General features: G+C 56.9%; 1 protein-coding gene across 3 annotated transcripts in view; it reads right to left on the bottom strand.

Annotated features, from left to right (window-relative positions):
• MYO18B (myosin XVIIIB) overlaps positions 1 to 15315 on the bottom strand; it is a 51635-nt gene extending 36320 nt beyond the window's left edge. For 2 of the 3 annotated variants that reach the window (XM_085075686.1, XM_085075687.1), the window contains exons 1-16: positions 15180 to 15311; positions 14096 to 14153; positions 13325 to 13482; positions 12021 to 13232; positions 11745 to 11811; positions 11487 to 11599; positions 11135 to 11311; positions 10204 to 10402; positions 9020 to 9162; positions 8339 to 8439; positions 7896 to 7959; positions 6479 to 6623; positions 3076 to 3240; positions 2186 to 2276; positions 1777 to 1969; positions 655 to 735 (exon numbers count right to left, since the gene is read on the bottom strand). In XM_085075686.1, the coding sequence (XP_084931812.1) occupies positions 655 to 735; positions 1777 to 1969; positions 2186 to 2276; positions 3076 to 3240; positions 6479 to 6623; positions 7896 to 7959; positions 8339 to 8439; positions 9020 to 9162; positions 10204 to 10402; positions 11135 to 11311; positions 11487 to 11599; positions 11745 to 11811; positions 12021 to 13232; positions 13325 to 13482; positions 14096 to 14132 (2946 nt within the window). In that variant the 5' untranslated portion in view covers positions 14133 to 14153; positions 15180 to 15311. Of the gene's footprint in view, positions 1 to 654; positions 736 to 1776; positions 1970 to 2185; positions 2277 to 3075; positions 3241 to 6478; positions 6624 to 7895; positions 7960 to 8338; positions 8440 to 9019; positions 9163 to 10203; positions 10403 to 11134; positions 11312 to 11486; positions 11600 to 11744; positions 11812 to 12020; positions 13233 to 13324; positions 13483 to 14095; positions 14154 to 15179 lie in introns of all 3 variants that reach the window. The other variant, XM_085075688.1, reaches the window with a different exon arrangement.
• Positions 15316 to 15655: the final 340 nt, after the last annotated feature.

Below are 15655 nucleotides of genomic sequence, written 5' to 3'. Positions count from 1 at the left end.
TTTGCTGCGTAGCTCTAGGCTTCATACAAAGTGCTGAAAACCTCTGTTCCAAGCGTTGTAGAGAAAATATTGCTCTCAGTTGGAAAATCCAAGGATTTTGGGGCTGCCTCAGAGCCTCAAAATATGTAAATAACAGTGAATCAGGGGGAGAAAGTTTGGGGTGGTTGCCATCATCATCTGAAGGGGTAATTGGAGAATGGGGGCTTGATATGTTAAATAGACAGAACTTATAAAATGGGAAAAACTCGTGATTTGGGGTCCATTTTGGGAGTAACCTCTTGAGTAGGCTCTGTCTGCCCTAAATGCACCTAAAGACCTTTAACAAATTTGTCTGCTTTTTATTCCCCTAACTTTATCTTGGCCTCTGTTTCAGCTAAGCCCTGTTTTAGGCATCACCTCCAGCCTGCTCCCACTGCCCAGCTGTGTCCTCCACCCCAGAGCAGAGCCAGGAGATCTTATCCAGCTTGGGACATCACCCTCCACAGTGACAGTGCCCCAAAATGAGCCCAACATCCCAGCCTGGGAGGGATGATAGAGTGCAGAGCTCAGTCAGGAAGGGTCCTAATATTTTAAAAAGGTCCTGGAGGATGCTTTGCCCTCCCCTGTGACACCTCAGGTTGCTCTGGGACACCCCAAGGTGGATGCAGAGGGTACCTGGGAGCAGCTCAGGTCGATGATGGACAGCGTGGCCAGTGGAGAGCGCTCTGGAAGATCAAAAGACACCTCAACATTTTCCTGGAAAACATGGTTGAAAAGCTTGCTTCAGTCATGGGGTGGCATCTGGAAGCCAAGAGAAGATCCTTCTGGCAGGGGTGGGGAGGAAGGCAGGGATCCAGCACCAGGGGAGAGGTGCAGCCACCAGAGCCATGACACAGAGGCATGGCCATGGCTGTCCCTGCAGAATTCCCCATGGAATGCTGCTTCAAGGTGTCACATATGTCACTGTCATAAATCATATGACAGTAATTGATATGGTATAATTGGTAAGAATTTCTCGGCAAGAAAGCGACCCATTATTTAATTTGCAGCTTGCAGGGGTTTGTCCCTCCCCACCAGGGGCTGCAGGGCTCATCCCCAGCACCAGGAGCCCCCCAGGAAGGGCAGGGGGAACACAGCTGGTCCTCCCTCACCCTGAACCAGAGATGCCCAGCAAAACTCCTCCAGCATTCCAGGCAGCAATTCAATTACATCTTCATCACTAGGGAAGGGCACGTCTGTCCTCACTCAGTGATGAGTGAGTGTTAAACCATGGGAATTCAGCTATTTTCCCAGTGCTGGAGGCATTATGGTAACTCCTTCAAGCCTATAATAAGTTCATCTCTGCCCGTAGGTTTCCCAGCAGCTTATTTCTGTGATAATTTATCATTTTTCCTTTCTATTCTCTATTATTCATCCCCTGAAGAAAAAGCCAGCCGCGCCAACGGAAGGGCATGAAGTCTCCTGAGATGGAGTGAGTATATCATAGAATTCCAGAATGGTTTGGGTTGGGAGAGACCTTAAAAATCATCTCATTCCAACCCCCACTCCACCGCAGGTTCTACAAAAACGCCAAGAGAACATCTCTGGCACATCAGAAACAGCCAAGAGGATTCAGAAGTAAGGCAGGGGGTGAAGAGGGAGGCAGCTCAAGCTTCCTGCTCCATGCAGAACCCCCAGCTTCTGCTGCACCCCTACCTGTAAAGCTCCTGAATTATTCACTCACACCACAGCAGGATAGGGGGTTGCAAAGACAACACTCCAAGGTGCTTTGAGCTCCTCTCAGCCCCTTCTCCTCACCTCTTTGTACCTCTCCACCTCCCCCAGGAAGGTTTTCTCATAGAACAGCCCCTGCAGCCTCTCCTGGACGTAGTTGTGGCACAGCTCCTCGAAGGTGGCTGCTCTCTCTCTGCTCCTCTGCCGTGGGCTCTGGAAGCCAGGCGTGTCCACCACGGCGATGGAGGCCATGGAGAGGTGCTGGGAGGAGAAGGACCTGGGAAGAGCCACACACACCACCAGGGTTTACCCACAGGCAGCAAAGCAGGGCCAGCTGGGCACTCTCAGTGCCAGGTCTCTGTGTCTGTGGCACAGCAGGGCAGGACACAGGAGTCCCAATATAAAGATTTTCACATTTCCTGTTTTTCCAGCAGGAATCTCTCACCTGCCCCTTGCCTCTCTCCTCACTCCCAACCCCAGCACTCTTTAATACCTGTTGATGAGGGAGACCACAGCAGCAAAGAGCTCCTCATAGAGCCCCGAGGCCATTCCCTCCACACACTCTGCTCCAGTCATCTTTGGCCCTGCAGGAGGGAAGAGCAGGCACACACACAAGGTATTTATTGATTTATTTCCAGCCAAGTTTAGCCCTCAAAGAGCTGAGGTGGTGCCTGGGATTCCCTGGATCTCTGTGCTGGAGAACTCACAGCATCACTCCAGGGACAGCCCTGCACATCACCCCCACCTCTTGCGGGTTTAAGGAATACAATCATTGCCATTTCAAAGGCTACTTCCTTGGGTTCTGGCTTTTATCAGAATAACTGGCAGGGCCCAGCTGGAATTCTGCTGCTGAGGACCCTGGAATAATCATCATCAATGTTGGAAAAGACCTCCAGGATCATCAAGCCCAACCTTTAAGGAGTGTGGGAAGGCTGACCTGAAATCCAGATGATATCTCACCCTCCCACCATGCACCTGCTGGATCTGCCTCCATGAATGAGATCCATACATTAATTTAAGGTTTACAGTGGCTCAGCAGCACAATCCCTGATCCAGATCTCCATGCAGGATGCAGGTGTTGGGAGCACAACACCAGCCCAGCTCCATTCGTGGAGTTTGGGGATTTTCCCTGTTTTTCTAGGCAGAGCTCTCACAGTGTTTAAGCCACATCATTTATCTGAATTCACCTGATTTCACGTGTCCCTAAGTAGGGTCAGGCAGGGGCAGCTGGAGAGCTGAGGCCAGTGATGTGACACAGAACACTTCATGATTTAATTAACATTAACAGACCTAACTGCGGCTCACCGAGAAGAACAGGATGTGTTGCCTCACCATTCCCTCTCCCCAAGAAATAAAGGAAAAAGGGATGGAGCATCCCAGTACCTGGTGGGCTCTCCTCTGCCTGGGGCTGTCCCCGTGCTGTCACCTGTGCCAGGATGTGCCTCAGGTGGTGCTTGAAGACAGCAGTGCTGAGCTCCTCCACATCGCAGCCCAGCACCTCGGCGGCACGGCTGGCACTCTCGAACTTCAGGAACTGCTTCCTGCCAACTGGGGAGGGACACAGGGGCTCAGCCAGGGCCAGCTCTGCCTCAGCATCACCAACAAGCTCCCATTCCCTCCCTCGTGCACCCAAAAATCAAAATGATCCAAGGCAAATCGGGGAACAGGCAGAAAACTTGGCATTGGTAACATCAGTGTTTCAAGAGTTTCAGTGGAGCAAAGCAGCAGATGTGCTGATGGGAGCTGATGGGATTACAAACCAATCCCTGGAAATCCAGGATCACCTTTCCAGGTCCCAGCAGTGTTTGCTGTCCCAGCATCCCAGGAGCAGCAGTTCCTCCCCTCGAGCAGAGCTCCACACATCACTGCCATTCTGCAATAACAATTCCAGCTCAACCATCAAAATCAATAGGGAAGTAATCTGCAGGGTTAACCCTTTTACAAATCCAGGCCAGGAAGGTGCTGTGCAGGCAGCTGGGCAGCACAGCTCAGGAACAGGAGGGATGAGCAGAAATAGGAGAAGCCAATGTCACCCAGAGAGCTCAGGGTGGCACTTTTGGGTGGTGGATGAGGAGCACAGGGAGCTCAAAATTAAAATAAGCATTAAAACACGGCTGGTGGAAGGGGAGATGGTTTGGGATGGAGAGAGAAAGGTGGCCACATCCTGGGAAGCCCCATGGGGGACCCTCACCTGGCCAAGGGAATGCACAAAGCAGGATTTGAGGGCTGTGGGTGCTTCACAGCACACCCACGAGAGTCAGCCCCCCTCTCCCTTCCCCTTTGATCCTCTCCCAGCATTTCCTATGCTGACTGAAGGACTCCAACATCAAGGGCTGTGCTGGAGCAGGCAGAGGAATTGCCTCAACACTCCAGGCTTTGATTTATTCTGTTCTCACTTGTTCTTGTCTGAGCTGGCTGGACAGATGCTGATTCCTGTCAGACACAAAAGCTCTGCCTGCCAGGGAGTTCTGGGGGCTCAGGGCTGCACAGACCTGGCTGGCATTCCAAACTATAATTCCAGCATCCCACACTGCCCATTCCAGCATCCCTGGGATAAACAAGAGGGTCCACTCAGCCCCCAGGCACCATTTCTCCCTCCATGAACTATAAGCAGCAGCAGCTCCACATGGCCCTCCTGGGTGTGATGTGACAGTGGAAAACTCGCTGACTTTAACACCTGCAGGGAATTACTTCAACCCAGGTAATATTTGAGAGATGCAGAAGGAAAACACAGGGTCAGCACCAGTCATGGAGATCTCAGCCCCTCCTGCTACAGCCCTGGCTCAACTCCAACTCAATCCCCAATTTTCAAAGTGCTCAATGCCCAGTTTCCTGGGTTCCCAGGATGTGATTCCACAGGGATGCCAGAGGGTTTGGAGTGACTCCTGACACACCAGGAGGGCTGGAATCACAGCCACCTCCACTATAGGTGTTTTTTGGAAAGGCCACAGGGAGCTGGGGAGCCACAAGGCTTTGTTTTTATATCAACCAGCAAAAGGACAGAGCTGAACTCGACCCCCACTGCGCCCCAAACCTCCCTCCAGCTCACGAAGGCAGCAAATAAATGCAAGCAGGGGATTTTCTGCAGCCCACAAAGGGATTGGAGCTCTCAGGTGAATGGTGCCCGGGGTGCCCCGCTGGCCTCCAGCTGCCAGGCTGCTTTCCCACTGAAAGAACTGCTCTAATATGTTTCAAAGGCAGCGGGGATGGAGCAGAACGAGCTTTTGAAATTCAGCCTTTTCTTCTCGGCGGTTTTTTTTTTTGTAGCTGCAAACGCGTTTTCCACCCCCAGCCAGGGAGAGGTGGTGCTGTTCCCTCCTGGTTTATTCCTGCACAAACCGAATGGGTGAGGAGGGAAGGGGAAAAGGTGCTTTTAGCCCACGCTGGGGACCCGTTTGACATGTGCCAGGGCCGTGGCTGCGGATGGGGATGGAGGAGGCGCCCGGCTGAGCTCTGACTGCCCTGGAAAAGCAGCGCCGAGGCTCCCTTCGGCGAGATTTCAAGGAGAGGATTTGGAATACACAACATCAAAGGGCATGAAAGGGGAAGGGAAGAGATGGCTATCGGGAGACAGGTTTAACCACATTAAAAGAGTCGTCGCCCCCACTGAGACTTTTGCTCCATCCAGCTTTGATCCATTTTTTATCCATATTTCCTTTCATTTCTCCCCTTTTGTTGACACACGGTGGGGGAATCAATACCAGAGTGAGCGACACTGAGACATGCTCTGCTTGTTAATCCCACACCCGAGTGCTCTTGAGCCACAGCCCTGCCTGGATCCACAATTCCCAGTCCTGCTCCTGCTGAAAGAATCGAGCAGGATTTGTTGGGTACAGCACTCAATCCCCTCCCAGATTGATTCACAGAGGGCTTAGGGCACAATGTGCAGGAAGTCTGAGAAAATCAAAGCTCCCTGAGACCATCCCTCCACCTGCCCTTGAGCTGGGCACTCCCAAAATGAGACACATCTCCAAAATCTGCTCTCCTGAAAACTCACAGGGCAAAAAGACTTTCAAATTTTTTGGCCAAGAGCCTTCTGACACTCATCAGCCTGAGACCATAGAGTCGCCTTTAGAAGCTGGAAGGACATTAGTATAGATGGAGATGAGGAAAGAGAACACCAGAAAGAAGGAGAAAAGAGAACTCACTGTAAAGAGAACTCATGACAGCATCTATCCTTTTAAAATAATTAATAAATGATTAATGGCATAAATTACCATAAGATGTGTTATGACATGTTGCAGAGACATTTATAAATGTCTGTGGCTGAGTTTATGGCAGCCTTTATGCAGCCCTCATAAATTCAAGTGTGTAAATCAATGTGGCTGCCTCTAAAACGGGTTAGAGCACGTCCTAAAATAATTTGTAAGGGATCAGGCAATTCCTGCTTGTCTGTATTAACAAAGTCTCTATAAATACAATCTTCATCCAGACTCAGCCTATTGTAATTCAGTTATTGTGGTAGACACTCAAGAGATGATGGAATTAGTGCTACCTCAAGCCATCCCTCCGTGGTGTCATTGGGGACAAGGAGTCACCCACCCCGGTCCTTCCTGAGGAGCTGGCATGAGGTGACACCCAGCAGCCTGTCCTGTCCACATGGGGCAAGGTCAGAACTTCTCCAGAAGCCCCCACATGGCAGGACACCAACATCCCACCGTGGAGGAAGAGCAACAAAGAGCTTGGATCCACCACAAATGGAAACACATCATCCCCACAGCCCCAAACTCTGATCCCTGCCAGGATGTTCTCCCTCCCAGCTCCCAGGGAAGCAGAACCTCCTTACCTTTGCAAGCCCCAGCAGCTCCCAGGTGGTAAATTCCAGCCAGGATGCGCCACACAGCTGCCTGCTCCTCGGTGGTGATGCCCAGGGTGGCCATGGCAGCCCGGAGCTGGGAGAAGGCCACCGAGGCTCTCTGCTTGTCCTCAGGCTGCAGGGGGAGACAGCCAGGGGATGTCACTGCCTCTGCTGGGCACTGTCCCCAACAGGAGGGGGAGTGAAGCCATTGGGACAGCAAGGAAAGACAGCAAAGATGGGAGAAGGAGATTTTTCCTATTTCTCAGAAAAGTTTGGACAAAGTGGAGAAGCCCCTGGCAGGTTCCTGAGGTGCCTGGTGTGAGGAGCAAGCTGGGTACATCACCTTGTACAGGTAATTAGCACTTCAGGAGTGTCCACAGCTGGAGATGGGTGTTTTATATCAAGGAATCATCAAAGGGTTTGGGTTTGAAGGGTCCTTAAAGGTCATCTCCTTCCAAGCTCTGCCATGGCAGGGACACGTTCCACAGCCCAGTATGTCCATCCAACCCTGTCCCCTCACTCCTCACCAGACACACCTGCCCAGGGCTGAGCAGCTCCCAGCCAGCAGCAGGACCTCTCCTCCCACCATGGCCACCTCCTGCTGCAGTCCCTGAGCTGGGGATGCTCTGTGGGGTCACCAGCTCCAGAGGGGAACATCCCTCCTCGGCAAGGATCAGCGAGAAAACCCTCCCAGCTGGGATGGCAAATCCCCAGGAATCAGAGCTGAGAAAGGAGGCTAAAACCCCATCTCTGAACCCAAACCTGCTGCATCAGCAGGGTGAGCACATCTCTGTGCCCTGCCCGGAGCTGCTGCTCCAGCAGCTGATTCCTTTGGCCGCTGAAGCAGAGCAGGAGCTCCCTAATGAAGATGGAATATTGGATTCATCGATAGATGATGTAACTGCAAATTGCTGCAATTCATCCCAGCGCTTTGGCTCGGGGACAACCTGCTGGGACCCTGCAAACAGCTCAGACTAATGAGGGGTTGGAGCTGCGAATCAGCTGTGGAGGTTTAACCCCTAAATTCCACCTTCTGGGCTGTCCAAAGGATGCTCTTGCCCCTGGGAGTTGCTGCAGCAGGGGAACATCAGGGGTAGGTGACCCTGGAGTGGCAGGATCTGTCCCCAGGGTGGCTGTGGGTGTGAAAACCCAAGCAGAGGTCCCAGGCAGGGCAGCCCCAGTCCCAGCATCTCCCCTGTGGCTGTCAGAGGGTGCTGGGGGCTGTTTGGGCAGATCATTCCTCACATCCCAACATTCCCTCCCTCCCCTCCGTGCTCCCAGCACAGTGACATCATCACAAGTCACCCAGCAGCCAGGTCATCCTTTCTCTGGGGGTGACAAAGCAGTGCCCTGCAGCATCCCACTGCAGCTGGGACAAGGCTCCAGCCTTTCCCCCTCTCCCTACCTTTGTGAAGGGTTTGATCCCGAAGGAATTGCTCTCAGCCACCTGGTGCAGGTGCAGCATCGTCCTGGGGCAGTCACAGAAAATGAGAGTCAAACTCCCTCCCTGGCTGACCCCAGCACCCCCAGCTCCCTTTAAAGCCCCATCTGAGGGACATGGGTGGGACAGGTCACCCCAGCACTGTCCCATGCAGCCACATGAGCTGGCACACCTTTGCCTGGAGAAGTGAGAGGGAAAGGGATCTCTGCCTCATTTATCACCACAATTTTGCCTTTAGGGGCAAAAAAAGAATGAGGAAATTCCCCCATTTCATAGAAAATCTCTGTGCATAAAGATCCCTGCAGACCCACTAATGCAATTGCTGTCACAATCTCTAACCAGGGAGTCTCAAAACCCCATGGGAGGAGGGAATTTGGGAATAAAGGATGGGAAATCCCCACACCCACCTCTCTGCCACATCCAGCCCCGCCAGCAGCAGCGGGAAGATGTTGAAGCTGCTCTCTCCATCGGGCTGCTGGGCAACTCGGGCTCTCTCCAGCAGCATGGTCTGGGGAGCAAACACAGGGGACAGCGACATGGGGACATGCTCTGGGAGCTGCCAGGGAGAGGCTGGGCTTCTCCTCGCAGGGACACAGCTGGATTTGGGGGCTGTGCAAGCTGAATCATGTCCCAGGCAACATTTCAGTGCCTGGGCAGGGCAGGGGCAGCAGTGGGAAGCCCTGGTGCTCCCCAGGAGCAGACAAAGCTCCAGTCCTCTCCTCCCTCAGACAAGGCTCAGGGCCACGGGCAGCTCTGATTAAAGAGCCTTTGATAAGAGCCCTGACGGTGATAAAAGCCCTCCGAGGCTCAGCTCCGGGCGGCCGGGAGGTGCTGCTAATGAAATGCTGAATTATACATTTCCTCGTCAACGTTTCATCCCAGCGCTGCTCTGAGCTCCCTGCCGGGGATGGGGACAGGCTGGGGGACTCTGCCGTGCTGTCACAGAGCTCCTGCCACGGGGTCATTTGGGTATCTCTGGTTTAGGAGGAGCAGGGAGGGGAGCAGGGAGTGCAGCATCACTCCTCCTGGCACATCCCCACCCCAAGGACCCCCAGTTTCAGCCCTCCTGTCTCACCAGGTGACAGTACCTGGAGGTGAGCAGCAGTGATGTGGCCAGTGGCACTGAAATCCAGCGACAGGACCATGGAGAAGCGTGTGGAGCTGCTGCTGTGGCTGGTGGTCACCGACCCAAAGGCTGCCAGGACTGTGAACATCGCCTGGATCTTCTCCACTGCAAAACCAGCAGTTCAGCTTTCTGAGCCTCCCTGCAGCTCCGGAGGAGGCATCTCCTCCTGCCTCACCCTGCCTGCTCCTCCTGGGGTTTGTCCCAGCACTGGGGACTGGCCAGGCATGGGGTCAGCATCCCACACCACGGGGGACACCAGGGACATCCTGCCCACCCTGTTCCAGGCCACCCCTCAGCCCTGTGCGAGAGCACAGAGAGCTCTGAAACCCAACCCTGCCCTCTGAAACTGCTGCCTGCCGAGCAGAGCCAGAAACCTGAGCAGGTGGGAAAGAGCTGCCCCAAGCACTGTGGTCACTCGAGTAATCCCCTCCTGCTGTTTATCAAATCAGCAAATCTGTTAAGTCTGGGACGGCAACAGTGGCACTCACAGCCACACTGACCACTCAGGAGCCACCCTAAGGGGCTCAAATCAGGTAGATTTGTGTGGTTTTGTGTGCTCCCAGCTTGCACAGGATCCGTGTGCTGCCCCTGCCCAGCACCCAGATCCATCCCTGTCCCTACCTGGGACTCTGCCCCTGATGCCTGATGATTTTTGTCTTTTCTTTTTATACCCCTTTTTATACATTTTTACACCCTTCTCTTTCTTTGTGCCCTTCACAAACGCTCCTTGTGCCTTAGCCCTCCATGTTTATAACTCTTGCAGTCTGATACTTAGCTTAGTTTGGGGATTCTCCAAGGGGGAAGGTAAAACATTCATAACTATCTCAGAACTAGAGGCTCCAACCTTGGACAGAGCATATTTTTGTAAACTAGGCTGTAGTCTCACTTGACGAGGGGGATAATTAGAATAGGGGGACAATTACTTCATTTGTTAAGTTTCTTATTGGGGGATTTTAGGTAGATATGCTAAAATGTGAAGTCCATAAATTTGTATACACATTGTACAGGGGGTTTCCACCTTTGATGAGCTGTGCACCTAAAATCCTATTAAAACCAAAGTAATACCCTTTTTCCTTTCACTGCTGTGCCTGCTTCGTATTTTCACCAGCTTTAAGGCATCACCCCTACCTGGGATGCTTCCCCTACCTGAGACTCTGCCATCCAGGCTGCCTGCAGTGCCCACCAGGTACTCCAGAGCTCTCTGGCAGCACTGGGTCCTGCCAGCCCCGCTGTGCCCCAGGGGGACAATGGCCTGGTCCTGCCGCTGCATCAGCAGCTTCCTGTAGGCTCTGTGTGCCAGCGAGCAGATGTGGGGGGGGAGGTTGTCCTTCTTGCCCCTGGGAGCCTGTGGGGAGGGAGGGAATGGCAGAGCACATCCCAGACAGGCTTCTGGTGGAGAAAATCCTGGAGGTGTTCACACCCAGGGTGATGATTTTTCTCCAGCGTGCAGAAACCCCCAAGGCTGTGTCCTCAGAGCCCCCTCAGCCCCAAGATCAAGCAGCCACAGAGAATTCCTGGCCATCAGGATTTTCAAAGCATTCCCAGTCCTGAGTGTGCCCAGAGCATCCTTAGTCCCAAATGTCCCTACAGCATCCTTGGTCTCAAATGTCCCCTGAGCATCCCTAGTCCCCAGTGTCCCAGAGCAACTGTTGTCCTGAGTGTCTCAAGAGCATCCCCAGTCCCGAGTGTCCCTAGAGCATCCCTGGTCTGGAATGTCCCCTGAGCACCCCCAGTGTCCCAGGGCAACTGTGGTCCTGAATGTCCCCAGAGCAACCTTGGTCCCACGTGTCCCCAGAGCATCCCCGGTCCTGAGTGTCCCCAGAGCATCCCTGGTCTCAAATGTCCTTACAGCATCCCTGGTCTGGAATGTCCCCTGAGCGCCCACAGTGTCCCAGAGCAACCATGATCCTAAATGTCCCCAGAGCAACCCTGATCCCGATTGTCCCCAGACCATTCCCGGTCCCGAGTGTCCCCGCGCTGTGACAGTCCCACGATGCCACCTGCCGGCCCCGCCGCGCCCGGCGCCCTCCGCCACTGTCCCCAGGGAGATGCCACCACTCCGGGTCCCCTGTCTCACCTTGGCGGCGGCGGCGGCGGGCTCAGGGCGGGTGGCGATGGCCACCAGGCTGTGTCCCGCGTAGGTGCAGGGCAGGCGGGCGCGGTAGCGCTGCCGCAGCGTGTTCATGACGCTGCACTCGTTGAGGCTGGTGAGAGCTGCCAGATCCTCGGCCTGGTCCAGGCTGGGGGGGTTGGTCTGCGGGGACAGAGACCCCTCGAGCTCTGCTGTCACACCAGGGCTGTGCCAAACCCCCGACACCTCGGGGACAGCCAGCCCGGCGCGGTGGCTTCAGAAGCATCACCGTGCCCAGGCAGTGTCCTGCACTGGGACCACCATCACTGCACCAGCCCAGCCTGGGGAGGTGACTCACCCTCTGCACGCTGTCCTCATCCACCTCGGTGACAGTGCCATCCTCGTCCCGCCGCACCCTCACCCTCCCCGCCGGCAGCTCGGGTGTCCCCACGTCTGGCTTCAGCTGTGTGGCTGAACGAGAGGCTGTGAGTGTCCCCAGGGGCTGTGACATGGGGAGATGCCAAGGGGGCAAATCCCACCCCACCCAGAGCCCACCCTGCTCCTGACACGTCTCATCCCCGGAGCTGGAAAGGCAGGGCAGAGGAGGGAGAGTTACCGAGAGTGAAGCCATCCTGCTGGATCAGCCAGACCTTCTCTGCTTCGTACCAAACATCCCTCGGAGCCTGCGGGGAGGAGGAAGGGGAATTGGGCAGCAGCAGGAGGGAAACTGAGCTGGACAGGTTGCTTTTGCCCCATGGACACTTCCACACTTCTGTCCCTCTTCTGCCCACCCATCCAGGTCCAGGATGGGTTCCAAACCCACAGGTATGGGAAGAGGAGAATGAAACCAGAAAAGCGTCCCAAAACCCCAGGTAGCACCCCAACACATTACCTGGTCCTTGTCCATGCTCTCACCCAATGTCTCTTCATCCTGGTCCTTCTCTGTGCTCTCCCTCTTCTTCTCTTTGCTCTTTTCTGGGGTTTCTTTAGCCAGGTCCTTGTCTGTGCTCTTGCCAATCCCTTTGCTCTCTTTCAGCATCTCTCGACCCTTTCCCAGCTCTTCTTTCACCTTCCCCACCTCTTTTCCCACATCTGTGGACTTCCCTTGGGTTCCTCCTGGCTCCCCCTTGAGCCCCTCTGACTTGTTTGTGGATTTTTCAGGCTTTTTGATCTCCCTTGGCTCCTTCTTGCCACCTCCAACATCTTTCTTCATCTTCTCTGGCTCTTTCCTGGCTAATAACAGCTCTCTCTGGGCTTTCCCCTTGGCTGGGGGCTCCTCTTGCCTCGAGGGTGTCACCTTCTCCTTGGTGCTCTCAGGGACTGTCCCCTTCTTGGTGCTTTCAAGGACTGTCCCCTTCTCCTTGGTGCTCTCAGTGACTGTCCCCTTCTCCTTCCTGGTGCTTTCAAGGACTGTCCCCTTCTCCTTCTTGGTGTTCTCAGGGACTGTCCCCTTCTTCTTGTTGCCTTCAAGGACTGTCCCCTTGGGCGTGTCCCCTTCCTTCACTGGGACTTTGCTGCTGCCCTGGAGGCCCTGGCTGGATGCAGGGGCTGCAGCTGGGGGGCTGCCCCCCAGAAAGGGCTCCTTGGGGCTCCTCCAGGGGGACAGCAGCTTTGCCACCTTGGGAGCCCCTGGGCGAGGGGTCTCTGCTGGTTTGGGAGTGGTCTGCACTGGTTTGGAGGAAGCCTCTGCTATTTTGGGAGATGTTTCTGTCGTTTTGGAGGATGTCTCTGCTGCTTTGGAGGATGTCTCTGCTGGTTTGGGGGTCTCTGCTCTTTTTGGGGGTGTCTCTGCTGCTTTGGGAACAGGTGCTGCTGTTTTGAGGGATGTTTCTGCTCCTTTTCGGGTTGTCTCTGCTGGTTTGCCAGGGGTCTCCGCTTTTTTTGGGGGTGTTTCTGCTGGTTTGGGTGCAGGCACTGCTGAGCCAGGTGCAGGAGCTGGGGTTTTGCTGGGGATTGTCCCCTGCACAGCTTTCTCAGGGGGGGCTGCGACCCCCTTGTCCCCCTGTCCCTCTGCCTTCAGCCCGTTCCGCAGTGACCCCTTGCTGGCTCCCTTTCCTCGGCCACCAGGGCTGTCCCCTTCCCTGTCTCCGTCCTTCCCTACAGGCTGCAAGCAAAGGAGAGGAGCCGGCTGTGACCCCTGGGGACGCTCAGGGACATCCAGCCCCCTGGCACTGTGTGACATCCCCCAGCGCTCACCTCCTCCTTGGTTCCCACCCTGCTCTCCTTCCTCCGCCGCGCCGCCTTGGCTTCCTGCTCTGTTTCTCTCACCAGCTGCTTGATGAACCCCCCAGGGATGACCGACAGGAGCAGGGGGGGTGCAGAGGGTGGTGGCCCCCTGTCCTCGTCACGGATCTGTTCGGGGGAGCAGAGCTGGGTCACAGGGACAGGGACAGGAGGCAGCCCAGCTCGCTAGTGGCAGCAGGGCTGAGCAGCATCACCCTGCTCAGGCTCCTGGCGAGGCCACGGGGCAGCCGTGGCCACCAGGCTGGGTCGGGGATGCTGTGGGAGCAGAAGCACCGAGAAGAAAAGCGCCCAGGTTGGTGCCACAGGAGCCAACGTGTGCTGCCAGCTCTGCTCTGTGCCAGCAGCCTGGCACAGCCACGGGAGGAACCACCCTGGCTGCGGCGAGGCGAGAAGCAGCTCCAGCATCACCGCAGCCACATGCAGCCCTGCAGGTCCCAAAACCAGCCTTGCTTCCCGCAGCTTTCCCAGCAGCAGCGCCAGCAGCAAACCCTGCAGCCTGCCAGCCTCACCCAGGCAGGCAAACACCACTCAAACCAGCACACTCAGGCTGTGAAGGAGCCCAGAGCCAGCCGGTCGGACACAGCATGAAGAAATGCACAGGGAGCTGTGGGGATGCAACCCCGGGAGCTGCTGCAGTCAGACCTCCCCAGCGCTGAGCCCCCGGGCAGCCCCAGACCCCAACCCCGAAACACCAGCAGTGCCAGCCTGGACAGAGACTTTCCTTCTGCTCCCAGAGCGCCAGGCGCGAGGAGATGGCCATGGTGGCGGCGACAGGACGGTGCTGCAGGGACACACGTGGGGACACGGCGGGCAGAGAGAGAGGAGAGAGTTAGCCAGGGGCTGCTGCTGGCCCCACAGCACCGTGACCTTGCCGGGCATTGCCCACCTGAGCCCACAGCACCAACAGGGGATGGGTGGTGTGGCACTGCTGGGGACGACACGGCCACCAGCGGCCACCTCCAGCCCTGGCAGCCACCAGGCGTGGCGAGGAGGTGGTGGCACAGCGGATGGGTGGCACGGGGGTGATGTTGGGACCCCGTGGCCCCAGGCTGGGTGGCCGCAGGAGCCCGGCGGTGCCCCACTCGGGGCTGAGCCCGGCTTCACCTGTCGGGATCATTCATGCACCGAGCGCGCCGGGGCTCGCCCGGCTCTCCGGCAGCCTCATCTCCTTGTACAGTAAAGGGCAGGAGCGCCCGAGCGGCCAGCAGCGGGCTGGGGAATGTCACTTGCCTTCCCGGGCGGCTGCCCCGAGCGCCACGTGCCCTCGGGGACCAACTGCCCCCGCGTTGTCCCCACAGCCGCTCCCTGCTGTCCCGGGAGAGCTGGCCCCGATGGCACCGCAGAGCCCGGCGGGGACGAGCGACAGAGCATTGTCACCCCCCGGCTGGAGCGGGACCCTCGGTCCTGCTCGCCCGGAGGGGAAACTGAGGCGCGGAGCGAGCACCCAGGGTGACACCAGCGGGGACCAGGGCCACCATCACCGGCACCGCGCTCCCTCCGCTCAGGATGTGACCCCAGCGGGCATTTGGGTCTGGGCACTGCTTGGGGCTCGCTCCTGCTGCCACCCAGGGCCACCAAGAGCCGAGGCCGTTGAGGGGTCCCAGGCCACCATCCCGCAGAGCGCAGGGAGCGCAGTCCCCATTCCCATTCCTGCCGTGTCCCTTTCCCCAGCGCCTGAAGCCACCCCAAAGCCGGGGCTGCCGCTATCGCCATCCATTCCCAGCTAAAAATAACCCTCCCGGCCGAGGGGCCCCCGGACAGCCCGTCCGGACCCTGACCCGCACCCCCAGCCCCCCGAGAGCCGTACCTGGCGGGGCGGTGGGCTCGGGGGGTGATGTGATGTCCCACACCGGCACCGGGACCCCGGCGAGCCCCGAGCGGCGGCGGCAGCGCGGAGAGGGTCAGCAGCCGCCTCCCCCCGCCCCCGCCGCGGTGGCAGCTGAGGTGACACATGTCACTGCTAAAAATAGCCGCGGCGGTGGCACCGGGGCCTCGGCTGGGGAGAGGAGGTGGCACCGCGGGGCCCTCCTGTTGCTTGGCCCCTGCACCGGCTGGGACACGTGTGTCACCCGTGCCCTCCCCAGCACACGTGTGGCACCCCGGTCACACGCGGGTTGTGCCCTCCTCGGTGGACACCTCTGCACCCCAAAGAAATGGGGGAACGGCTCTGGTTTGGTGTGAGCCTGGCCAGGGCGCTCTGGCACTGCCCGAGGGGATACCTTGGGATGGGAGCACAGCACGGGACACCCCAGAGCACCCCAGTTTACCCCAGCAGCCCCGAGA

Source organism: Lichenostomus cassidix, chromosome 15 (assembly GCF_008360975.1).
Source record: "Lichenostomus cassidix isolate B80296 chromosome 15, HeHo_3.0, whole genome shotgun sequence".
Classification (NCBI taxonomy): domain Eukaryota; kingdom Metazoa; phylum Chordata; class Aves; order Passeriformes; family Meliphagidae; genus Lichenostomus; species Lichenostomus cassidix.
The sequence above is the reverse complement of the archived record's forward strand: the minus strand, read 5'-3'. Positions and strand labels throughout refer to the sequence as shown.